We start from the raw sequence: 25,831 nt of genomic DNA, 5'->3' as shown, positions 1-25,831 counted from the left end.
TTTCTTTCTTCTCGAAGGACGATGCGACAATGCGACAATGCGACGACGTGGTGATGCGGTGGCGCGACGACGCAAAAACGCAACGGTTGACACTACAGCCTCCACCTTCCGACCTCGGACATTCCACGCACCCAAGACATTTTGATAACACAAGCTCAGACAAGCTACGACGCGTCCCCAAATCGCCGAAGGTTGTGGGGTTACTGGGGTGTTTGACCGCGAACTGCCGCCGACCGCGTTGCGCTGTTCCCAGCACATTCTTTCCACTCTGCACCATGTAGCGTCTTGCAACTTCTACTCTTTTCGCAACCCTAGCTAACAATAATGCGTAAATCAGGGCTGAGACTTGACCGCGAACACTCGTGGGATTTGATCCGGCAAGAAAGCACGTAACAGCATCTTAGCTGCATCCATTCGCAGCGCGCTTTGCATGATCCGACTATATCGCACCAGCACATCACGATCATTTGTAACAAAGAATTCCCCTAATCAAACTCCTCCTCTCGCGCCTTGCGAGGACGACTTGTCATCATTGTCTGTGTTCCTGAATCATGGGACTCCGCTACCAGGTTGTTCGGGCCTTCGGTCAAAAGAGAAAAACCGAGCTTCTTTGTCCCTCGAACACAGATTTCGCCGCCACGTATACGAAGAGAGGCTTCTAGACAGCAATGCCGCAAACCGGTTATGGAAGGTCGATAAGTGTATATCTTACAAGCACGGTAATCGCGATTATGACGGCGACAAATCGGCTCGCGATAGGCGCGAATGATACGAGACAGAATCCGAGAACGATGCACGCGTGTCGGACCTTTGACGGCGTGTGCTCTCCTCGCAGTGCGCGACGCTCTTGATAAATCAAAGCCGTGCGGCACACCTTCTACCTTGAGAGCTTGCTATCTGTTGGTCAAGATAGGTATCAAAGCACAGGTGGAAAATTGCTTGTCCGGAGGATTATGATGTTTCTTAAATCACGGACTATCACTCGGCGAGAGATACTACTTGCGCTACACGTCCTGTGGATGTGACAGCGAGTGATGTCGGGCTTATTTGAAGATTGCATAAGAAGAGACACCACAGAAGTATGGACGTAGACGATGCGTGGATGACTCGACACCATCGAGAGCGCCGATATATATTGGCATGTTTATTTTCAGTAGTATCTCATTCCCATTTCACATTCGAAATCACGTGTAAGACTATGGCTTCTGATGGGCAGCTCGAGCTCTGACCATGAGTGGCGGCTTCAGCCAGAAAGAGTATGTCTCTTGCGTCAACCAGTCGTCGCATCTTTCGTCAAGCTCAAAGTCAAAGTCCCAAAGTAAATGGCTCAAGGCCAGCCTCAACTCGTAGTGTGCCAAACTGTGATAGCAGATTAGGTATGTGCGTAACGGCGGCAGGGGTGGCGGACTTACTTTCTTCCAAGACAAGCGCGTGGGCCGACCGAAAAAGGGTTAAAGGCCTTCTTATCATCTTTCTCGAATTCTACGGCGCCTTCAGGTAGCCATCTCTCCGGAGCAAAGTCATCTGGTCGCACGAAATTCCGTGAAGAGTGAAATGTTGGGTAATGGAGAACGAATACCGTAGCGCCCTGGTGGACATACTCGCCGCAGATCTGCATTCCTCCTGCTGGAACCAATCTCGCCAAAGTTTCTGGGGCACCAGGGTAGACTCGCATGGCCTCGTCTAGAACTGCGGTCATATACGTAAGCTTCGGTAGGGCCTCTATGGTCATGTCTTCCTTTGAATTGAAGTTGTCGAAGATCTCTTTCTTCAATCTTTCCATGCAGTTTTTGTTCTTCAGGAGTAGATATAGCGTTCCTGATAACACAGTTGCCGTGGTTTCTGAGCCAACCACCATGAAGAGGGCAGCGTTGCCGACCATTTGGTCCAAAGAGAGGTGTGCTTTCTTTCCGTCAGGTCCACCGGTGATCAAGCCCCAGAGATCTGGACGATCAGTCTTTCTTTCCAGTCTCTCTCTTACCCTGTCCTCGGCAAACTTCATGTGGGCATCTCGCTTGGCCTTCATGGACTTTGGCACTAACAGCGGCAGAATCTGAGATGCAAATGGGATATGGTAGAACACAACAATGCGAATGGTGACGACTTTGATAGTCGCAACAATCACGCGTACCCAACTGTTGTACTCTGACCGCTCTAGTAGACCCAGAGATGCACCGAAGGCAAGGTCGCCCATAACATCGAAAGCCAGGAAGTTGAACATATCCACCATGTTTGTCTCAAGACCTTGATCGACGCGTGACTGTACTGCTGCAACCAGTCTGTCGACATGCTTGCGTAGCAAAGACTCTTGTTTCTTTAGTGCTCGAGTAGAAAAGCCTTGATTGAAGAGTTGGCGTTGTTCGCGATGCTTCTCGTCGTCCAGAACGTCGATGATACCCGGCTCGCCTGACATCGGCGGAGGGTTAGCGAGAGGGTTCTTCGGTAGAGGCTTTCGGGGTGCGGAGTTGCCTGTGCCGTGGATATCTTGATGGAATTAGTGACAATGTACTCAGAATAGAACAAGGTGGCAACTACCCTTCCATGCGTCACTGGATGTGTAGCTTAATTCCCAGGGGCTCAGGCGCACAACTGGACCATATTGTTCGTGAAGGCGGTGCGCGTCGAACACTGTGGCACCCCTCCATCTGGAGAGAATGCGAGGTATAGGGGACGCTCGCCACAAGAGTGGACCCGGATACTTTCGAAGTGGGTGAAAGAGGACATTGTACACCAGCCATCCGACGATGGACGTGATCTAGACAGGCTTAGAACTTCGATACAATTGCAATGACGATAATCCAACTTACTGCTAGAGAGACGATACGAAGAAGAAGCAGTATAATCTCCATACTGAGATTCACCATACGCAAGTAACACAAAGATGCTCCACGAGAACAGAGAAGATACCGGATCAACAAAATGGTAATCAAACCGCCCATCTGGTTTCATAACTATCGGGTTATCTCAACCCATGACTGACCGCTACTCAGTTGCGATAAGGGACATCATTACCTTCATTCGACATCACGCGACAGCTCCCTCGCACTCGGTGGTTTTCTGGATGCATGGCCAGACGTGCGGTCGTTACTCGGCGTCTCTTCGCCAGCACTGTGTGCAACCCTAGACTTGATCAAGACAAGCGAGGAAAACTGTATCCACCATGAGTTACATTCTAGGACAGTTTCTAATCTCTGTATCATGGAGGATGTGTAAGTAGGTCCGTTTTGACGAGTGTTACGAGTAATCCAGGCTTGTGTACGACGATTCGCATATCGGACGTACGTTGTATATAGCCAACATGAAATACTGTAACTCGAAGAATAAACGATCCATCGTCTGATTCAACATCTCAACTTTTTCTGGAATTCTCTCAAGAATCCAGATTCTTTTTCTGGTATGCGCAGCCAATCCATCCACTTTGCGCCCTCTGTGGCGTTCTTTTGCCCTCAGAGCAAGGCCCCCACAGAGGCGTACCTCGAGCAGTTACAAAGGTACATTGTTGAAACGCCTCTTCTTCAACCTTTCGCAGAGGCCATCACATCATTAAGAGACACGTGGAACACACTCTGCAAGGGCCACGCGGATATTGCCAACCTCAAGTCAGGCGAACGACACGTCGTCAGTCTAGAGCGATGGATTACCAATGGGATAGCTGGACCAGTTTCCAGCTCCATGTCAGGGATTCTAGCGTTGCCATTGTTGGTCATTATCCAGATTTGCCAATACTTCCAGCTGTTGGAGTTGCACAAGCTCACGCATGAGCAAATGCTGTCAAGTCTGAGAAATGGCGGAGGTGCCCAGGGATATTGCGGAGGCCTCCCTACAGCTTTTGCCATCTCCTGCGCGAAAGACGAAGCAGATGTGGTTCATCTTGCTACGAAAGCTCTCCGGCTGGCTTTTGCTGTGGGCGCGTTTGGTGAGTTGGGCGACGACGAGTCGATTGAAGGAGCGACGACCATTGCGGTACGATTGAGAGCCTCTCAGCAAGGAGAGGAGCTCGTGGAGGGCATCCCTGGCGTAAGTCACTTTCGTTCTTTGTTCCCAGCAAGAATCTCTTATCGCCTTTCCGTTAGCTACATTTACACGATCGTGACTCGACTTAGTGATGGACACAAGCCGAGCGCATCCAGCTTTTGTCTTCTCCGTGCGATAGCCATGTACTGACACACTTTAGTGCTACATCTCCGCAATAACCGACCCAAGAACGATAAGTATCGTTGGCCCGGTGATAGAGCTTATGAAGGTGGCCGACAGAGCTCGTGACCAAGGCTTACTAGTCACCGACATACACATCCGCGGAAAGGTACACAACCCAGAAAACGCGCCTCTAGTTAAAGTGCTTTTTGATCTATGTCAAGAGCATGATGAGATGACGTTGCCTGATGCAAGTCAGCTGCGAGTTCCTGTGCGATCGAACTTGAATGGCAAGCTGCTGGATAACTGTTCGTTGACATATGAGGCAATCAATACGATTCTTGCGTCCCGATGCGAGTGGTATCGGCTCTTGAAAGAGGTGGCGCAAGACCTGGCGGGAAGCGGTACTGATTCCCATACATTCGCGCTGTTTGGGATTGGAGACCCGGTGCCTCTCATGCCATTCCACAATGCCCGTTTGCGGGTGGCGAAAGTGGAAGCTCATACCGCTATTCAGGAAGCCAGGTTGGCTGAATACAAATAGTAAGTTGCCGGGAAGGATGTTGGAGAGAGGCTTGTCTCGCTTAAGTTAGCGTCACGCTAACGCATGTCATCAGTCCGGAAGACGCCATCGCCGTCACAGGAGTCTCCTGCCGACTTCCACGAGCAAACGACCTCGAAGAACTATGGCAGCTTCTAGCCGCTGGCACATCGACTTGCGAAGAGATCCGCCATGACAGAGTTCCGATGTACGAGAGCTTTCGGGCGCTCCAGAATGAAAAATGGAAGCCGAAGTGGTTCGGCAACTTCATCGATGGGGCCGATGAGTTCGACTGGGCTTTCTTCCGTTCCAATGCCAAGGAGGCAGCCAGCATGGACCCTCAGCAGCGAATCTTATTGGAACTGACGTTCCAGGCTTTGGATTCGGCGGGTTATCTCCGCAGACATGTTCGTGAGAACGGAGACAGGGTCGGCTGCTTCATCGGAGCGAGTTTCATCGAGTACACGGATAACACTGGTGCTCATGCTCCGACTGCATATACAGCAACTGGTACGATTCGCGCATTCCTCTGCGGAAGACTCAGCTATCACTATGGCTGGACTGGGCCCGCGGAAGTTATCGATACCGCTTGCTCTTCTTCTCTTGTCGCTATCAACCGCGCGTGCCAATCGATCTGGTCAGGCGAGTGTCCTATGGCGGTCGCTGGCGGAGTCAACATCATCTCCGGTGTGCATAATTATCTGAACCTGGGAAAGGCTGGCTTTCTCAGTCCGACTGGTCAATGTAAGCCATTCGATCAATCGGCAGATGGGTACTGTCGTGGAGATGGTGCTGGGATGATCGTGCTGAAGCCCTTGAAACAGGCTTTGGCAGATGGCGACCAGGTGTTCGGTGTCATTCCGGGATCATCTACGAACCAAGGTGGGTTGTCTGCGTCTTTGACAGTCACTCAACCCTCAGCCCAAGTCAGCCTGTACCAGTCAATTCTCAAGCGTGCCGGCATGAGCCCAAACCATGTGTCATACGTCGAGGCTCATGGGACTGGTACGCAAGCCGGCGACCCTCTTGAGGTCAGCAGCATCAGGGACGTGTTTGGTGGATCAGATCGACCTACTAAGATGTATCTTGGTTCCATCAAAGCAAATACCGGTCACGCAGAATCGGCCGCTGGGGTTGCTGGAGTACTCAAGGTTATTGCTATGTTGCAGAAGAAGGCCATTCCACCCCACGCATTGTTCAACTCCCTGAACCCGAAGATTCCTTCGCTGAGCCAAGACAAGATTGCTATCGCAAAGACTTTGGAAGGATGGGAGGTGCCCTTCAAAGCAGCGTGGGTCAACAACTACGGAGCGGCAGGAAGCAATGCGTCGCTCGTTGTATGTGAAGGGCCTCGGAAGAGCAATGAAGAAGCGTGAGTTTACACATCAATTCTCGCAAGACTAAGACTAATACGTTGGAACAGACAAATACGCCTCCCTGCAGGTACTCGATACCCTATCATATTGTCGGCTCATACAATCGAGAGTCTCAAAGCCTACGCGGAGTCTTTTAGCTCGTATATCAGTCGAGAGAATCCTGACCTTGCTAGTCTTGCTTACACGCTATCTGAGCGACGCAAGCGTCATTCGGTGGCCTGGATCACAACAGCTTCCGAGATTGCAGGCTTGCAAATAGCAATCTCCGCCACGATTCGACCATGCAACATCACGCCCTCATCCAAACCTGTGGTACTTGCTTTCTCTGGTCAAAGCAAGCAGACCGTCGGTCTGTCGAAGACACTGTACAAGTCCATCCCTAGGCTACGCCACTACATCGAGGAGTGTGAGCGCATCCTTGTCACGTTCGGTTGTCCGTCGATTATCCCAGCTATCTTCCAGACTCCAATCATCACCGACCCAGTTCTGTTGCAGACAGGTACCATGGCTGTTCAATACGCAAGCGCTAAATGTTGGATGGATGCCGGCATTCGACCTGCCTGTTTAATTGGACACAGTTTTGGGGAGCTCACGGCATTGGCCGTGTCCGGTGTGCTCTCTATTGAGGATGCTCTTAAGCTTGTTGCTAAGAGAGCGCAGCTCATGGCAACTAAATGGGGACCGGAAAGAGGCACTATGCTTGCGATTTTTGCACCAATCGCTGTTGTTACGCGCATAGTTAAAGCTGTTGGCAGCAACAACCTAGAAATTGCTTGTTTCAATGCTGCCAACAGTCAGGTTGTAGTTGGCACCCAGGCTGCAGTGGCTGATACGGAGAACTTGCTGGCTACTGACCCTTCTTTCAAGGGTGTCAAGAGTCAAAGGGTTGACGTTACCCATGGGTTCCATTCTGCCTTCACCGAGCCGATCCGCAGCGACCTGGCTCAATCTTTGAAATCACTAACTTTCAAAGAAGCTTTTATTCCTATCGAGCCATGTACACAAGCACATATTAGCTCGATCACTGCTGAGCATGTTTTATCGCACGTCCGACAACCCGTCTACTTTGTAGACGCTGTTCAGCGGATAGAGAAGCGACTAGGGGGTTGCATCTGGCTCGAAGCAGGGTTTGATTCGTCTATCATTCCCATGGTCAAGCGTGCGAGTGCCAATTCAGAAATCCATTCGTTCTACAGCATCAAGACGGCTAGTGCTGTTCATCCTACCGAGGTTCTTTCTCAAAGCACTGCTGAACTGTGGAAAGAAGGGATCGACGTCACACCGTGGGCTTTCCTCTCTCCATCCGATGCTGGGGTAGAGCCAATCTGGTTGCCCCCTTACCAGTTCCAGAGATCTAAAGCATGGCTAGGTGAGTTGCAACTGTACAAAACTTTTGTGAAATGTCTACTGACTTGGTACCTTCACCGCTACAGAGAACATTGATAGAGCTACTGAACTCCAACAAAGTATAGCCACTCTCGTTTCGCAAAAGCCAGAGGCCGCTTCCATCCCTATCTCCACTCGATTGGTGTGTCATGCTGGGTCAAATCGCAGTACGGAAAAGTTCGCCATCAACAATTCGGCCAGTCGTTTCCGCGAAGTCATCAGCGGACATGCTGTTCGAGGGCGGCCGCTTTGTCCTGCTTCAATGTATATGGAGTGCGCAGCCATGTCAGCACAACTGCTTGGAGTCGAGCTCAACTCCAAGTCGCTGGCGTTCGAGGATCTGTCATTTGAATCGCCTTTGGGCGTCAACCTAGACCGCGATGTCAGCCTGAGCCTTGATGAAACTACTAGGCACAGCTGGAAGTTTACGCTTTCGAGTTCTCCCGGCTCTGCAAGTCATTCGACACGGGCAACTGTCCATGGCAGAGGTCAAATGCTTTTGATCGAGAACCCTCGGTTTTCCACATACAAGCGACTCATAGCTGACCGCCTTGACTCTATTCGATCCAGTCCAAGTGCAGAGAAGCTCAACGGTGGACGAGCATACAAGCTTTTCTCAAAGGTTGTCGATTACGCCGACTTCTTTCATGGGATCAAAAGCATCGTCATAGACAAGAATGAGGCACTGGCGGAGATCCGGATGCCTAGCAGCCATGTTGGAGGCGACGAAAGTTCTGTGACGAAGCACTGTGACACAGTTTCCATCGACGCTTTCATCCAGGTATCTGGTTTGCTCATCAACAGCAGCAAGGCTTGTCCTCCTGGCCAAGTATTTGTGGCTTCGGGTCTCGAAAACATTACCATGTCGAGACATTGCGACTTTGACGTCCACAAGGAATGGAGCGTCTACGCCATTTTCACCCTCATCGATGATGTGCACGCGACCGGTGACGTCTTTGTTTTAACAAAAGCTGGCGAGGTAGCCATGACAGCTATTGGCGCCAAATTCCATCGTCTGGAGATCTCTAAGCTTGAGCGAACTCTGGACTCAGCTAATGGATCGAGGGCTAGTTCGAAAGAGGCTCCACGTCCGTCTCTCTCCATCCCCATACCTTCCTTCCAGAACTCTAGGCCTACCGTAGTCCAGAAGCCTACATCGCTAGCACCTGACAGCGATTCTGGATTCTCCAGTGCATCGTCGGTCGCTGAAGAAGATTCGGATGACAGGGAGGCTCCATTGAAGACAATGATCTCAACGTATACTGGTGCACCGGCAGACTTTATTGCCTCGAATACATGCATTGGTGATCTCGGTATCGACTCACTAGCAGCGGTAGAGCTCTCCGATGAGATCAGTGAACGCTTCGGAAAACTGGTCTCACCTGGTGAGCTTCTGACGATGAGCTTTGGGGCATTAAGCCAGATAATATTCCCTGGAGCCACTAAGACCAATCAAAAGCGCGCTACGCCATCCGCGAAGCAGGCCGCGACCGCTCCGTTACCAGTATCTGAGGTGCTCGAACTAAAATCGAAGACCGATTCAAGTTTTGACCAGAGTCTTGTGGAATCTTCTAGTGATCTACGACGTACAAAGTTGTTCGAACTCATTTCAGAGCTATGTGGTGCAGATGTCAGCCAGATCTACGAACACCAACTTCTCCAGGATCTCGGTTTTGACTCCCTCTCTACAACGGAACTCGGATCTAGTATATCCGATGAGTTCGATGTCGAACTCAATGGCGTTGATACTCTCCTTGATGTTTCTGTGAAAGAGCTCATGCAGCTAGTTGGGATATCTTCATCAAAGCCGGGCTCCTCATTCTTGGCACCGCCAACCTCACGAACACCCGCTATCTCTACAAGCGGTCTTGACCAGTCCGCGGGCATCACGGAGCCATTTCAATCTCTCTTGGAAGCAGAGTCCTCACTCCAGAAATATGCGATGTCTTGCCGGTTCACAGAGTATCTTGCCAAAGTCGCTGCTCGTCAAGATGAGCTACTGCTTGCCTATCTCGTTGAAGGGTTCCGGAAACTAGGCATCGATCTCAAGACTATCGAAATAGGAGAGAAGTTACCTCCTTTCACTCATCAATCTAAGCACAACAAGGTGGTCCAAAGGTACTTCGAGATTCTCGAGAAGCACAGCATTATCAAGAAGAAGGATTCCATTTACGTCCGATCATCTGGCCCATGCACGTTCGCGCCTTCCTCCCAGCTTCTGCAACAGCTCATCGTCGATTTCCCGCAATACAGCTGCGAGGCTGAGCTCATGGCACTCACTGGTCCAAAGATTGCAGAGTGTTTGACAGGAACGGAAGACCCTGTCAAACTTCTCTTCGGCACCAGCAAGTCCCAAGAGATCGTTGGCAACTTCTACACCAAAGCTCCTATGTTCGCCACACTGACCGAAGTCCTTGTCGACTTTATGGTTCGCATGGTCGAGAAAGCCAACGGCCCAATTCGCATTCTGGAGGTGGGGGCAGGGATGGGCGGTACAACGTCGCGTCTTGGTGAAGCACTCAGTGCGGTCAATCATCCAATTGAGTACTTCTTCACAGACATATCCTCAACACTTGTTCGGAACGCATCTAAGAAGTTCAAGTACCCATGGATGCAGTTCAAAACACTCAATTTAGAACTAGACCCTCCCACCGATATGCTCGGGAAATTCGACGTTGTTATCAGCACCAATTGCGTTCATGCGACAGCCAATAGGACTGATACTTGCCGGAGAATCAAAGAGATGCTACACTCGAACGGTTTATTGGTGCTCAGCGAAATCACGACGATCTTCGACTGGCATGAAGCCGTCTTTGGTTTGCTAGATGGCTGGTGGTTGGCGAACGACGCCACACATGCTATTCAGCCTCCAGCAGTCTGGATGGAGTTTATGCATCAAGCTGGATTTCCTAGTGCCACTTATTCCCAGAGCACCCTACCTGATTGCAATCTGCAACGACTACTGGTAGCTTCTTCCCAGCAATATCCAGAGCCGCCTCGTCCAATAGAGTCGCCAGTGACTGATGTCGAGACAGTTGTTTACAAATCCATCGATGGGGTTGATATCGAAGCGGACGTCTACTTGCCGGACAGTCCGCCTGCCAGCTCAATGCCTGTAGGTAAATGTACCTGCATATGTAACTCTGATCTTCACTAAACGTCGTACAGCATTGATGATTCACGGAGGTGGCCACATGACACTGTCGCGCAAAGCGGTTAGACCAGCACAGACGAAGTTCTTGCTTTCGCACAACATTCTTCCTATCAGTGTGGACTATCGTTTGGTACCAGAGGTCAACGTCATTGAAGGACCATTTTCCGACGTTCGAGATGCGTATGCTTGGATCCAGACGAAGCTCTCTGCAGTCACGGCCAAATACGGCATATCTATTGATACAAATCGCGTCGTCTCGATTGGATGGTCCACTGGAGCCCACCTCGCTATGAGCCTTGCCTGGACTACCACAGAGCTGAATCTACCACCCCCTTCTGCGATATTGGGTTTCTATGGACCGACCGATTTTGAGTCTGGTTCTCTAGAGAAACACCATAGTGAAAAGCATTACGGGCAGTTTCCTGCCCGTCGAATGCGATTGAAGAAGATCATGCAGTCTTTGCCACGGACGCCCGTCACAAATTACGGAACGATGATGGATAGTAGTCAATTAGGCTGGATCAAGCCAGGCGATCCACGCTCAGAGTTGATCTTCGCGGTCCTCAAGGAGAATATAGGACTCAACGTCCTGCTCTATGGGCTCTCTCACGAAACTTTGGCCTTGACACCCGACCCAGCGCTTGTCGAAGCAATCAGTCCCATGGCACATGTGAGGGATGGCTCTTACGATGTCCCTACATTCGTGATTCATGGTACAGAAGACGAGATCGTTCCGTTCAAGACAGCTGAATTGTTCATCAAGGAGCTGGAGAAGTCTGGGGCAGAATGCGGCTTTCTACCAATTCCAGGCGTGAAACATATCCATGATTTGCATTTGAAACCAGGAAGCAAGGAGTGGAGAGATCAAGTGGAGCCAGGTTACCGGTTTCTTTTTGATATTCTCGAGGTGTCTGTGTGAGTAAAACACACTTTTTGGTCATAGCTATGGTAGTAGTCAAAAGCGATTGATACTCATCTTAATTGATAAAGCTTTTCATCTTAGTTGCAAAGTGTGTTCGAATCTATCAAGAGCAGTAATGGTGCGAATCTCATGATGCTTAGTACAAACTATATAGCGAACAATTTTCCACATGCCATCCTTCCCGTCAATGAGGTGAACAGCTCAGTGGGAGTTACAGAGTATCGTCGACAGTACACCGAAATAGAAAGCACCGTTGAAGGCCGTCACTATCACAAACGCATCTCTTATCGTCGTACACCGCTTCTGAAAAGTATGCTTTTCTTCTAGATGAAGTGCCGTATCTATTACGGACCGAAAATCGAATTGGGCCGAGAACTCCGGCGAGCGGCCAAATAATGATTCAATCTACTAATAGTGTCCGGTGACACATGGTGCGGGGCAGAACAGACCAAGTATATGTAGCTAGTATGATACAAAAGACGTCAAAGGCAGTTGGCAACCGTAATTGTATGATCTTCACGATCACATTCGATTCCCACCACCAATATCGTCATCACCAGCCACGAATGCTAGTCATCACTGCGACAATGGGTGACATATCGCAAGACGAAAAAAGAATAATCACTCAAGATGAAGAAGACCAAATATGGTCTTGGAATGCTTCACTACCGCCAAAACCTCTCCTCCCGATCACCCAAGTGTTCTCCGCACAAGTGAATCGCTCCCCTGATGCACCCGCCGTCGACGCCCCAGACGGCACGCTAACATATACGCAACTTGACGACTACTCAACGCGTCTAGCTCGACATCTCCGCATCACGCTCGATGACATCACGGCCGATGAAATCGTTCCAATCTGTTTCGACAAGTCCATCTGGCTGATCGTCTGCATGATGGCTGCGTCGAAAGCGAGCATGGCATATACGACCCTTGATCCTGGCAATCCAACGGAGCGATTACATGCGTGTCTAGCCACTATCAGTCCCCGGGTGATGTTAGTGGAGAGAAGGTTCAAAGACAGATTTCCTGCAGAGGGTGGGATGAAGTTGGTGGCGAATGTGTCAGAGATATGCAGTAGTAGCTCTGACGTCGGAACGAACGACAAATTTGATCTGCCTGTTGGCCAACCCGACGATCTTGCCTACGTATGCTTCACATCTGGGTCCACGGGCTTGCCCAAGGTAGTCCAGCACACGCAAAGCAGTGCGGTTTCAAATGTGGTCCATGGTCATGGTTATGCGGCCAACAGCCGCGTTCTCAACTTTGCCTCCCAAGCTTTCGCTGCCAGCGTGGTCACTACATTGAAGACGCTGTGCAACGGTGGTTTACTGGTCCTTCCACCAGAGCGAGAGCGCATGGGCGGTATAGCAAACTTTATCACCAGAAAGGAAATTACGCGAACATTTCTTACGCCGACGTTGCTGAACCTATTAAAACCCGATGAGGTGTCTTGTCTACAGTTTCTGACTGTGGGTGGTGAGCCTGTTACTCAGCGCCTCATTGATATCTGGGCACCGCGGCTATCGCTTGTGGAGGCCATTGGGATGACAGAGGGTGTGGGTATTGCCAATGCCATCGACATCAGCGGAAAGAAATGTAGAGCGCGGCAGTTCATGACAGGTTGTGCCTGGATTGTGGATCAAGACAATGCGAACATCTTGGCGCCAATTGGAGAAACAGGAGAGCTACTTTTCGAAGGACCAGCGTTATGTCAGGGGTATCGAAACGATCCGGAAGCTAATGCAAAGGCATTCATTGTGGGGCCACCGACCTGGGCAGAAAAGAGGGGAGCAGAGAGACCACGTACATTGTTTCGAACCGGAGATCTGGCAAAGTATGTGGAGGATGGCGTTGTCCAGATCGTGGGGAGGAAAGACACGCGTGTCAAGTTGCACGGGCAGCGTTTCGAGCTAGGAGAGGTGGAAAAGTCCATGCTCGATTGTCTACCGCCAGGAGTGACAGTTGCAGCGGAGATTGTGGAGCCCATGAGCGGTACTGGGCCTATGCTTGTTGCCTTCATTCACGGCCTATCCGCGGAGTTTCCCAACGAGGTTAAGCAGCTCAGAGAGAAACTAGCGACTACACTTCCGGATCACATGGTACCTCGCGGGTTTGTGGAGCTAAAAGAACGACCACTGAACCCATCCGGAAAACTGGATCGGAAGCTTTTGCGCAAACAAGCTGCCGACATGCAGCTGATTGAACTGGTAAAGCACACTGGTTCCCTAGATAAGGCCTCCCCGGTAACTTTGCAAGAGAAGACGATGCAAAGTTTGTGGAGTACCGTATTAGGTCTTCCCATGGAGTACATCGGATTGCAAGATGACTTCTTCCATCTTGGTGGCGATTCTTTGCACTGTATCAAGTTAATCGCGGAAGCACGAACGCAGCATATTTGTGTTTCCATCGAAGACATTCTCGAGCATCGGACTCTTCAGACTATGAGCAAAGCGGCCAGCTTCGGGGTAATCGACCAGTCGACCAAGCAAGAAAGCGAAGAATTGACATACACAATAAGTGAGATTGCCCCGAGTATTGCACAAGAAGATGTCGAGGATATTGCTCTAGCAACAGATTGGCAAGCTTGGTGCATCGGCCAAGGTCTGCTCAAGTCTCATGGCTGGCATGACTACATGATCTTCAAGTTTTCTACAGCACTGAATGTTGGAAAGCTGCGGTACGCTTGCCGACAGCTCATAGAGCGGCACGCACTCTTACGAACAGTCTTTGTCGCAAAGTCAAGGAAGACTTTTCAGGTTATCCTGAGCCCAAAGGCTTACCCATTCCACTTCGCCCTTATCAAGGCGAACGACGGTCAGAACGTGGATGAGCTTGTCAAGAACACCATTGAGCAAGACATGAAGCGACCTACTCAACTCGGTGATCCTTTAGTGGCTTTTACTTTGGTACAAAATCCTGCGGAAAACACAAACCAACTCGCCCTCCGAATTTCTCATGCTCAGTACGACGCACTGAGTCTTGACAAGTTATGGCGATCATTGGAAGCATTATATCTTGATAAGACACTGGAAGTTATTCCCTTCACCAGCTTTTGCGCGGAGATTTCTCTAAGAAGTAAGGATTCCGAATCCTTCTGGAAAGCGGCTCTGGCCAATAGCACGATGAGCGAAATTCGTCCTCAAGCCTCTCCCAGCGTCGATTACCCCATCAACAGCGCCGTCAAAGCAATAATTCCATTGGTAGACCTGAAGACGTCCGGTCACACAAGCGCAACCGCCGTTCTTGCCTCCTGGTCAATCGTATTGTCGAAACTCACCAACAAAGACTCTGTTGTATTTGGATACATAACCTCTGGAAGACATCTGCCCATGCCTGGTGTGTCCGACATCCTCGGACCATGCATGAACATTCTACCTTTACGTACCAACGTCAGGTCAACTGCGTCGACCTCTTCGCTCCTCAGCTCAGTTCAGGCCGATTACCTCAAGTCACTTCAGCATGGCCATCTTGGGCATTACCGCATCATCGAGAATTGCACCAACTGGCCTCGGTGGGCGCGCTTCTCTACAGTGGTCAACCATCTTAGCTTCGAGCTCGTCAAGCCGCCGTTCTCTGGGATTAGTGAATGCGAATTCAGCGTTTATGAGCCAGAGCATGACAAATCGGACTTGTGGCTGCAAACGTTCGCTCGGGATGATAAGCTAGAAGTTGAGTTAAGGTATTCCACAAAGGCTTTCTCGGAAGATTGGGTGAAGACGGTATTGGACAATTTCATCAAGGTATACCAACAGCTACCTGATGCATTGGGGCGGCCACTGTCCGAAGCTCTTCCTCAGCTGAATATGGTTGCACCGCGTGATGGTTTCACCCATCGTGAAGAATCGGTAGAAGATTCGTCAATATCAGCAACAGAATATCCCAAAGCTTCGGAGGAGCTAGTGCTATCTGCTTGGGAGTCAGTATTGGGATCCGACTTCAGGTTACATCCTGGATTCACAGACAAGACCCCCTTCTATGAAATCTGGGGTAACAGTGTAGCCGCTGCCGCATTCGCTGCCGAATACTCAAAGAGGGGTTATCATATGAGTGTTGAGGAGTTACTGAGCTGCCCTTCTATTGCAGATACCATAGCGCATCTATCAGCGTGTGTGGAAAGGGATACTGGTAAAACTAGCTAGCGTAATGACATAGTGGGTGGCTTGGTACACTCGTGCTTCTTATACCCTCAAGCCTATATTCACCCCTCACCCACTGACTACGCCCAACGTCGCATTTTGGGGGAGGCCAAGTGAGTCCGGAAAGTGCTCCCAAAGAGCCATTCCCTCGTCCCAGACTCGGTCTTGGGAAAGCTGGTTGTAAGCTTAGTTCGGAGACCTAATATCGGTGCATTGCAGCATGCGTTGACCCGGCTGTTCTGATCGCGCGTCCCGAATTCTGGGTGAGTTTGTAATTTGTCGTGCGATGGTATACTGCAGCATGAAGGTGTACAACATCTCCTGTGGCTACCGGTGTCGATGGAAGAAACGATGCATGCCTCCAGGATATAGCGAAGGCTTTTTCGGCAAACTGAAATAAGGTGCAAAGGTGAACAAGAGGATGAGTAATAAGAGCTGTACAAAAAGGAATATCCGTGTGAGTCCAAGGACCAGTACGGCACTTCTGGCTTGCGAAAACGGAAACGTACGGCATGCGGTGCTGAAGCTAGAAACACCATATCCAAGGTTCTAAGCCCGACTCTAAAGTAAGAAAGCGCAGACATGTGGATACCTTCTGCTAAACCGCTCGATCGCTCGTTGAGAGCAGAGCGAGACTGCACTAGGTCATGTACTTCATCAATGGCAAGTCCTGGAGCCTAAAATAGTAATCCTCCCAAAGATGGAATGTTCAGCTCATTGGTAATGCATTTACGTATCATCTCGCTTAGTTGTTTTTGCTTTTGTTTCGGTCATGTGCTCTTCCAGCCTCAGCGTCTACCATCGATCACGAACATCTCTTACTCAAACACTTCGATGAACCATATTACTTTCCAGGTTAAGGCTGGGTAGCCCTCATAAGAGTCTCAAAATCACAGAAACCAATTCATGATCAAACATTTCTAGTCGTTGGCCATAAGACCATGGGAGAAGAGGCCAGCGACTTGCTATTTTCGATTCAGCTGACATCCATATCTCAGTTCTGCCTAATGCACCGTGAGGCCACTATAATGTTCGCCTGTGGAGTTGACTATTTCGACACAGAGGCTATGCTGAGAGCTTTGATATGATAGGTCACATATTGAAGCTTCTGGTTGTGGTTCAGATTTATTGCGAGAACCGAACAAATAAAAGAAGCTGACCTCAGCCCCAGCTGCGCATATGGTGCAAGTCTCGCTACACAGAGGCTGAAGGCCACAGCCTGCGCGCCATGTGAGTAGACTGATGTTAGATACTGAATACAGCGAGAATCAAATTGTATAAAGCAGGATCGTATATTGGTCATCGTCGAATAGATCCAGCCTCTCACGACGAGCGCTATTCTAAAACTCTTCTCATTCTTACTTCCAGAGTCCACCTACCTCATTTTACAGCAATGCCATTCAATTTCGATGAGTATGATGCAGAATGCTCTCAAATGTCGTTGGAAGAGCTGCAACGTGAATGGAACCACTATACACGTCTGATCACCGGATCGGCCACCTCAACCACTATCTCCAGCCTTGCAGTACCTTTCACATTCGGTATTAGCGGGATCGGAGTCTTGATTGGAGGTGCAGGCATACATAATGCCCGAAAGAAACGCGACATCATCGATCGACATCTTTGTCGCTACCAAGAGCAGCACAGGACTCGCAAACGGGATGTAATGGGATCCGCAATGTTCAGTGGCGCTGTGGGGATCGCCACGCTGGGCGTTGGAGGCTGGGGTGCTGAAGTTTTGTTGGCAGAAGGGATACAACATGGAGTCGTCACCGTGGCAGATGACCTGGCAGTTAAGGCCGTAGCCCACGTCGCAGCGGATGGAGCTGGTTTGGGTGCCGAGCATATGCATCACAACAGTTTGAAAGATGAAGAAAAGAAACATGCCTAATGTCTGAATACGCATGGTAGGATAGGGTACTTTGTCAACTTGGTATGGGCTTGGGTAGCATCAACAGACGGTAAACGTTTTTGAGGTATTCACGAACTGGCGTCAATGTAATTTCGCCGATACATGCAATGCATCTCTTCCACGTGATTGCTCCCAGTGCTTCGGGTTGAGATAGTGCAACCCAAAGCGTAGTTGACGACTACCTATCCGTACTCCCTACGAACTTCTCCTGCCATACGGTTCGAATGGGAAAATCGCCGCAATCACCGCCATAAAGATATACAACGCCGCACAAATGTATATCGGAACGGCAGTTCCAGTCTGACCTCCCACGTTAGCTACAAAAACCCCAAGACCCTCGTACCAAGCATCTAATAGAAGAAAGAGAAAGGTTAACAAGGGAAAACAAAGAGAGAAGACTTACATCAGCAACCGTTGCAATAACCGCACTCAAGATCCCCATGACACGATTCCACCCAATCGCAATCCCATTGCCGGTACCCCTGTGCGCGCTCGGTAGCACCTCCGGCGTATACGCATACAGCGTTCCGTAATAAATATTCAGACAAAAGTTGATGATACACGTAAACGCCACATTCTGCACCGCAGTACGGACCTGCGTATACGCAAAGAAAAAGGCCATAGTAACCAACGCGCCAATGACCATTGTATACTTCCGACCAAGACGCGTATGGCACATGTAACCAGCTAGCACGGGACCCCAGATACCGCTGAAATTGACGAGCGTGTAGTTGCGCCAGGTAATAGAGGGCGAGGGCTCACCAAAAGCGGCGCCGCGGGAGCGAAGGTAAGCGGGGAGAAAGACGTTGTAGAGCGGGTAAGCGAGACCAATCAGTGTCCAGGAGAGCCAGATTAAAGACGTTGAGATACCGATTCTTCGCGTCGAGTAAAGACCGCGTAGGTGCATGGCGATTTCTCCAAAACCCCATTTACTCTTGTTTCCCCGTGTTGCGACGCGATCTACCGTGCCGCAGTCTTGCATCTGGGTGAGTGTGAGACTGCAAGGGCGGTTGTACTTTGTTGCGATGAAGTGGAGAGTCTCGACGCATTCTGCGTCTTTTCCTTCGCTGACAAGGAACTTGGGCGTCTCCTTCAGTCGGATGACGGTTATGCGGAGGATGGACATGACGAAGACTAAGGAGCCGGAAGCGTACCAGACGTAGCGCCAGCCTTGGTTGTTGGACTTTGTACAAGGTCCGGCCGTTGGATCAATGGATGGATCTGCGCAGCTGAAGTTTGGGAGGAAAGCCCAAGCGAAGAAACCAGCGACGAGTTGGCCGATGCCTGTGTGGGCTAGTTAGTATGCAGTATGCTTGATGGCCTTGTTGCTGCACTCTGATCGACCGAAAGTAAGGTGTTACATACCCCACCAAGCCGCCATGAGTGTCAGCATCCACTGCCTATAACTAGGCAGATACTCTAGAAAGACGGCGGTATCTAGCACCAGGTTCCCCCCAGCTCCAAAAGAACTCAAGCATACAAACAGGCCCAAGACCTCCCAATTGGGACTTGCACCAGCCACTGCAAAGATGCACGTACGGAATTAGTTCATGTCTCACAAACATGTTGTACAATTGAAACATACCAATCGCAAAGATGGAGCAGATCAGCAAACTAACGTTAAAAGCCGTCTTTCGCCCGATGATATCGGCAGATAGGCCCCAGAATAAAGCGCCCGTGAGCATACCAACATACGCAGCGATAGTCAACCCGTTTTGGTAGGAAGGATTGAACTCGAGGGTGGCCTGGGCAGCGATGACGGATTGTATAAGTAGGATGAGCGAATCGACAGCGTACCCGAAACCATTCAAGACGAAGAGCTAAATGAGATTAGATATACGTCCAAGTGCTCGTGGAAACTCAAGTGATACCTTCCATTGATACGTCGTAAACCCAATCTGCAAACACCCAACGGATCAGTTACGCACGACTAGACTCTCCCCACCCCCAGAAAAGTCAAAGCTCACCTCGTCGATAGCATTATTAACCAAATGCATCTTTGCATTCAGCACCGGATCCGTATGCTCGAGCTGTAAAATATCGTCTTTACCCAAACTCCTCGTCTCGCCGTATGCATCTTGCTGTTCGACATCGTGATCCTGCTCCCGTTCCTGCTCCTGCACCACCTTCTTATCATCTCCAATCCTAGTCGAATCTTCCATCTTCGCAACGAGCTAACGGGCGAAGCGAACGCGACACACCACCAAGAGTACCTTGTGTTCAAAATACTCTTATACAAACGTCGAAACGCTCGCACGCGGCACCCAGCAAGCCACCGCAAAAGTAGCCAAGGTAGAAAGCAAATTAGAACGATGCGTCGTACTAAAACAGAAGGGTGGGGCAGGAGGAGGAGGAGGAGGAGCACAGGGCCCAGGGAACGCAGAGGGGTTAGGTAGACTTAAACATCTACAGCGTCGACATGGCGCCGATATCTAGCCATCTCACCGGCCGGCACATGCAGCAATATAGCGTAAGGACAAGAACATTTCCTCTCCCTCCGCTCTTCTTACCCAATGCAACGTCCGATCCCACCACGTTTTCTTCGCTTGGGCAGAACGACAGCGATCAACGCGACAAATCAAGGAAGCCGGTTGCTAAGCTCATGGCTGGACTGTGATTGGCTGACATGGTAAGCGGGCTGGTCGTGACAGGGGATAATCTCTTGGAATCTCTTGGGGGGTTGCGTTGCTAGCGATACCGATACCACTGTGGGAAGGTGTTTGCAACGTAAACGGCTTGTACAATCGGATGTCGGGTGTGTGTGTATGTGGAGATGAGCGCGCGAGGTGATTGAATACGGAGATCGGCTACATGCGACAGAGGTGCCGACGTCAGAGAGGTTGATTGGGAGAATAAAAATGTAGACGAAGAATGCACATGCCGCCAAGGGAGTGTGGCTCTACTTGAATATACCTGCATTGATTGTGACCTATCTTTTAAACCATGAATCGCACGTATCATCGTGCAGTCGGATGATAAACACACCCTGCTAGTATATGATCAGGCAGAAGAAAAGCCCTGTACATAATATCGCCGTGGGTGAAACCCTAATATCCTAAACGCCATGCTTAAAAGAAGGTATACGCAACCATCAAATCGGAGGAACAGTTGAACAATATGAAAAGCCTACTGCTGGCCTGGCGTCTGCGTGGGGGTATCTTCTTCGGTGCTGGCAATTGCACTGTCGCCCTCCGCCATCATTGTAATTGGTGTTGGCGCAATTCGTCGTCTCTTACTCTCTCGCGCATCTACGTCCGGTTCTGGCACCGCGTGCAACTCTCGCTTCTTCGAGGTTGAAGATACATCGTCGCGGTCAGACTCGCTCATTTCGCTTTCTCTTCGTCCGACCTGGCCGATGTTGGGTATGCCACTGACTGAGCTGCTTGCACTGTGAGTCGCGCCTTGTCCATGAGCTGGCGTAAGGGGTGGCGTCCACATTGGTACAGGCCCAGAATTGGCGGCAGCTATACTAGGGACAGACGACATAGCTGGGGTTGGGGCGTTCATGTTGCTCTGGTCACCTGCACCTGGAGCAAAGGACGAAGCAGTAGCAATGCTGGAAACAGAGTTGCTCCTTGTAGGGCTGCCAGGTCTTGCAGGGACGAACGAGCTCGGAGAGGCTGGGAAGCCTGCAGATGGTTGCCTCTGCATAGGTGGCGCAGTAGCGGTCGCAGTAGCTGACATGCTTCCAGTCGTTGGTGTGGGGGTTGGGGTAGAGTTGTTCGATGCGTGGCCCCCTGTGGTATTGATCGCAGCAGGTGTCTGCTGTGGTCGACTATGGACAGCTAGCGGTCCAGTGTACTTCTCTCCAAGTTCGCCAGGAGCAAACGTGACCGATGAACAAAAGCCATCAGAGGAGGTCATCAGCAGCATAGAGCCATCATTGGACCTATGATCATGTCAGTCGCGTCACAGGCTGATATTCTTCTCAATCACTTACCAAGTAATATCAGTAAAAGTAGCAAAGTGCAGATTGCTGACAATGCACAGTGGCTTTTGTTGCTGCGTATCATAAATGTGAATAGCATCTTGTGTCGCAACGGCATAAATCATTCGATATGGGAGAGTGAAAGCTGATGGGGGCCCGGCTGGCACCCCAGATTGGGAAGAAGCTTCGCCATCGGTGGGCTTTGGTGACGGTGCTGAGAGGCTTGGGGAAGGAGAAGGTGCACTTGTGATGGGCGGAGGATCCATGGATGAATGGGACGTAGGAGGTTTCGAAGGCATGACTGGCTCGGGCAAGGAAGGAATCTCGTCGTCCATGTTCGAAGTATCGATGGTGATCTGCCTTGTTGGTGGAACAGTCTGGCGTAGGGTATAGTACACCGGCGAGCAACGGACAGCAACCGATGGCTTCTTGTGACCCGGAAGATATGCGACCGGGGGCTTGTTCAACCCTGCACGGGTATATATGTACACTGTGTTGGTAATGTCCTCGGCTGGTTTCGCTTCGCCAATTGACGGGTGTATCGCTTTGTACTGACCCGCAGGCGTGAACAGCAAGCTGCCATCGGGGGCGAATGTAAGGCGTCGGAAGAACGAGGTCAAGGTTTCGTTGAAGTAGATGGGTGCATTGCGAACCCCAATCGTGCCGATACTGCTGATACTGGGGGAATTGGGCATGACCGCTGGTAATGGCATTGAGGGAGCGGGTGAGGCGGAGCGGCGCATCGATGGGGAGGAGCCGAAGGACGAACGACGACTGTGTGAAGTTGGCGGCGGATGCATGGTCGGGAGGGCCAGTGATTGCGGTGTGCCAGGCATTGACGGCACCGGCGAGCCGATGGCCATTGAGTCGGCAACGAAGGACGCTCGGCCGCCGAAGTCTGGAGGTGCAGGACTATTCGAGGACACACGTCGCGCGGGTAGGTCCATCTTGGTGACCTTGCTGTGCTGTGCCAACGAGAATTGACCGTCCTTGTTCTTCAGGGTGTAGATGTGCACGGATCGATCGGACGACTGGGTTGCGATGTATTCGTTCATGGGATCCCATGCCACGCCTTGAACGTAGTGGTTGTGCTCGGCGATCTGGCGTACAATGCTTCCTAGAGATTATTGAGCAACTATCGGACAGGTGGTACCAGGGCAGATGTCGTACCAGTTTGAGCGTTGTATATGCGGGCAATGTTGTCCATACTTCCTGTGATGAAGAAGACGCCGTCTGGAGACCAGGCAAGGTCGTAAATCTCAGAGCCTATAGACCTGCACATGGCCTTGACCCGCCATGTCTCCTTGTCTTCGAGACCCTCTTCGAAGTTGTGCGTGGTCTGGTTCTCAGCTGGAACCCACAGCAGGACGTTGCCATCGTCGCCGGCGCTCGCGAGCATTTCGCCTATAAGAGATTAGTTACTGTTCTTGTTTGCATATGCAGAAGCAAAGTACCTCGTGGACACCATCGTACCACATTCACGGCCTGTGTGTGCTTTACGAGGGTTGACAGATAGGTGACCCTGCGCTCTTCACCATGTGTCTCGACATTCCAAAGCTGTTGTATATATTAGCGCAAGTCCAGGTCGTTGATATGTTCATGCCGACGCACCCGGACATTGTTGTCTCCGCCAGCTGTTGCCAGACGTCCCTTGCCGTGCGGCTCAAAGTGAGCTGAGTATATGGGAGCGTTCTCGTTGTGCCAGGACACCAAAAGCGGAGCAGCCTTCATTTTCGGCGAGGCTACGGCTCATGGGCCCTTTCAAGAATCGAGGTTCTGAATCGGCAGTCGTATGGAAGCGTGTACGTGGAGGTATGCGTAAATTGCTGGTTTGTTGGTGTAAGACTATGATTGCGTCGCTGCAGAGAGGGTGCCGTGGGTGCTGATTGCAGAAGATGGTTTGTGAGTGTTCACGAGAGGATGGCAGCGGATATGGTTTCGGGTCTGGGGTGCAATGTTTTCTTTGGGAGCGTGCAGATCTCTCGAGATAGTCTTTGAGGTAATTGATGCGTCTTGGGGGTGGTTAGCACCTCTCTGGGCGGCCTGCACACGAGCCCAGTAGCGCGCGAACTCCGCGTCGCCTGCTAGCTCGATCAGGAAAGCTTATTGGTTTTAGTTTCACGGTCGGATGCGCCGGGCACGACGCCCTCTTTATAAAGCGGGTGTATCTTGCAGCAGGGACGCGTCTTGAGGCGTTAATTCCTGCGCACAGCTTTGTTGCTGTTGGACGAGCACTCTACCTGTTCATGTAGCCGCCGCGAAGCAAGATTGTTGACATCCCTCCCCTTCATCACCCCGGTGACAGCAGCGGGCTAAAAGATGAGACACAAGCGAGATATGGGCCTCTTCCAGCGCCACTTATGCATCCAACAACGAGCTACGTTTCTTATCATTTATGCGGCACGAACTACTGACCCATTGTTTTGGTCCCCATGTCATCCAGGACACTATGCACGGGCCTAGACTTGAAGATCGCGATCCTGAGAAGAAGAGGCCAATACATCCATCCACACTATCCTAATACGAAGCATCACTTGATACACCGGTCCACTCAGTGCCTCTTGATTTGCAACAAAAGCAGGTTATACGCCAGATACTTTCAATCCCCTGACCACCGTTGCCGAACAAAAGCATACAGTAGAATTTTCCGTTTCGCCAACTTCCAGCTGCATTTGCATCTACCATGTCAGACCATGGACCCACCCGCCTTGAAACCGAGCTCGAGCTGTTAGAGGCCATGTATCCCGATCAGACGCACTATGACCCCAAGTCACGGGAGTTAAAGTTCTCACACGACAACCATGCATCGCTCCTTCTTCGGTTACCGGAGTCGTATCCGGAATTAGGATTGCCGGACATCATCTCTGCGACTGACGCAGCAAAGAACGACTTGCGGACACGTGTAAAAGTCGCGGTCAAGGACGTTGGGCTCGCTGAAGGAGAGGAAGCGCTTGATGCCATCGTCGCCGCTTTTCAGCAAATTATCGAATCTATTCCTGCCATATCAAATGCGGCCTCAGTGAATAGCGACGCAACGGCAGGCGCCCACGGCAGCACCTCGAAAACTGTCATCGTCTGGCTGCACCATCTTCTGAACACCAATAAACGCAAGATTGCTCTCTTACCTCCAGCAGCGACGCCTCCTGTATGTGGAATCACTAAGCCTGGTTATCCCGGTGTTCTCGTCTACTCTGGTCCATCGATAGCTGTCACAGAACATGTCAACGATCTAAAAGCAAAGAACTGGCAAGCATTCCAGGTACGGTATGAAGATGAAGAGTTATGGCACTTTGCTCATGGTATGGGCGTCATAGAGGTGGAGAGTATGAGCGAGGTCGTAAAGGACGTTGAAACAGAAGGCGCGATTGGAAATACACAGAAAGAAAAGCTCTTGAAGGCCATTGGTATTAGGTAAGATAACATGGTCCTCTGTTACCGCATACAAGAGGAAAACAAAATAAGTATATAGATGTGAGGCCTTACCTTGCAGCCTACATTAACTTCTGAAGAGAAAACCTAAAGTGCCTAGAAGCATTGTAGGCTTCTGGATTCTTTATGTATATATCCATTGCTCTCACCATATATCGCTATAGTAGGGCGGGGTAAGGGGTGCTTCAAGAACTGTGTAGTTTTTCTTCTTAACAGAGTGTATAGCGCTGTTACTAGTGTACAGGGGAGGGCGCGTAAATCAGGTTTATATTGGCTGGGTTCGCGCAGCCAACTCATCACGCAGCATGCGGGTTTAGCATGTTAGCTCAGCTTCTGCCTCAGCCTGACGTCTTCTATCCTACCTTCCGACACGACAAAACGTTCGCGATACAAACATCACAGAAGCTTATCTAATTTGTTCCTCCCAATTCGTTTATTCTTCCTGTCTAATTCATTCTCTTGCATCATCGCGACACGATCGATAGCTATGCAGTATGAGGGTAGCGAACACGTCGCTTTCACACGCCCTGCGCCTTCGATAATGCCCACGGACATGGCCAAGCGATGTTCTAATTGTAACAGCGACCTCTCTGCAGACGATCTGGACTTGAAGTCGGTGGTCGAATACTTCAATCAGGAAGAGGCACAGAGATATTGGGAAGAAGGTGCAGCAAATGGCTGCCTATTTTGTCGCCTTATAGCCTCGGTTTGGGCGGATGCAGGACAGCAATATAGATGTTATAGGTCAGGATATGTAAAGATTGGACTTACTACAGACGGACAGTACTTCCTACATTTGGTCAACATACTCTCCAAGTTACCGCATACTGTTCATCGCGGCGTGTATGCAACGATCGCCATATATCTAGAAGGTAAAGCTAGCCCTTTCGATAGATATGTTCTCCCAAACCAA

The 25,831-nt window shown here is 50.5% G+C and overlaps 6 protein-coding genes across 6 annotated transcripts; 3 read left to right on the top strand and 3 right to left on the bottom strand.

The window, feature by feature from the left end:
• Positions 1-1,196: 1,196 nt before the first annotated feature.
• Positions 1,197-2,939, bottom strand: J4E82_009232 (uncharacterized protein; the record flags this gene model as incomplete). The annotated part of the gene is made up of 3 exons (XM_051735457.1): positions 1,197-1,359; positions 1,413-2,484; positions 2,933-2,939. 3 exons carry the CDS (start codon positions 2,937-2,939, stop codon positions 1,197-1,199), a joined length of 1,242 nt encoding a protein of 413 aa, XP_051584793.1.
• A 266-nt stretch (positions 2,940-3,205) lies between these two features.
• J4E82_009231 (Type I Iterative PKS) lies at positions 3,206-11,510 on the top strand (the record flags this gene model as incomplete). The annotated part of the gene is made up of 7 exons (XM_051735456.1): positions 3,206-3,209; positions 3,383-4,017; positions 4,175-4,677; positions 4,752-6,047; positions 6,099-7,420; positions 7,485-10,556; positions 10,606-11,510. The coding sequence occupies 7 exons, from the start codon at positions 3,206-3,208 to the stop codon at positions 11,508-11,510; spliced, it is 7,737 nt and encodes a 2,578-aa protein (XP_051584792.1).
• Positions 11,511-12,079: 569 nt separating this feature from the next.
• J4E82_009230 (NRPS protein) lies at positions 12,080-15,652 on the top strand (the record flags this gene model as incomplete). Its single annotated transcript, XM_051735455.1, has 1 exon — positions 12,080-15,652. One exon carries the CDS (start codon positions 12,080-12,082, stop codon positions 15,650-15,652), a length of 3,573 nt encoding a protein of 1,190 aa, XP_051584791.1.
• Positions 15,653-17,150: 1,498 nt separating this feature from the next.
• J4E82_009229 (uncharacterized protein) lies at positions 17,151-19,723 on the bottom strand (the record flags this gene model as incomplete). Its single annotated transcript, XM_051735454.1, has 7 exons — positions 17,151-17,178; positions 17,233-17,435; positions 18,157-18,845; positions 18,927-19,082; positions 19,147-19,381; positions 19,433-19,459; positions 19,529-19,723. 7 exons carry the CDS (start codon positions 19,721-19,723, stop codon positions 17,151-17,153), a joined length of 1,533 nt encoding a protein of 510 aa, XP_051584790.1.
• Positions 19,724-20,687: 964 nt separating this feature from the next.
• Positions 20,688-23,220, bottom strand: J4E82_009228 (uncharacterized protein; the record flags this gene model as incomplete). The annotated part of the gene is made up of 5 exons (XM_051735453.1): positions 20,688-21,450; positions 21,502-22,606; positions 22,660-22,893; positions 22,944-23,046; positions 23,101-23,220. 5 exons carry the CDS (start codon positions 23,218-23,220, stop codon positions 20,688-20,690), a joined length of 2,325 nt encoding a protein of 774 aa, XP_051584789.1.
• A 952-nt stretch (positions 23,221-24,172) lies between these two features.
• On the top strand, positions 24,173-24,904 carry J4E82_009227 (uncharacterized protein; the record flags this gene model as incomplete). The annotated part of the gene is made up of 1 exon (XM_051735452.1): positions 24,173-24,904. The coding sequence occupies one exon, from the start codon at positions 24,173-24,175 to the stop codon at positions 24,902-24,904; it is 732 nt and encodes a 243-aa protein (XP_051584788.1).
• Between the last annotated feature and the right edge of the window lie 927 nt (positions 24,905-25,831).

This window comes from Alternaria postmessia, assembly GCF_024291825.1.
Source record: "Alternaria postmessia strain BMP 2775 chromosome Unknown scaffold_85, whole genome shotgun sequence".
Taxonomy (NCBI): domain Eukaryota; kingdom Fungi; phylum Ascomycota; class Dothideomycetes; order Pleosporales; family Pleosporaceae; genus Alternaria; species Alternaria postmessia.
Note: the sequence above shows the minus strand (reverse complement) of the source record. Positions and strands in the feature narration are given on the sequence as shown.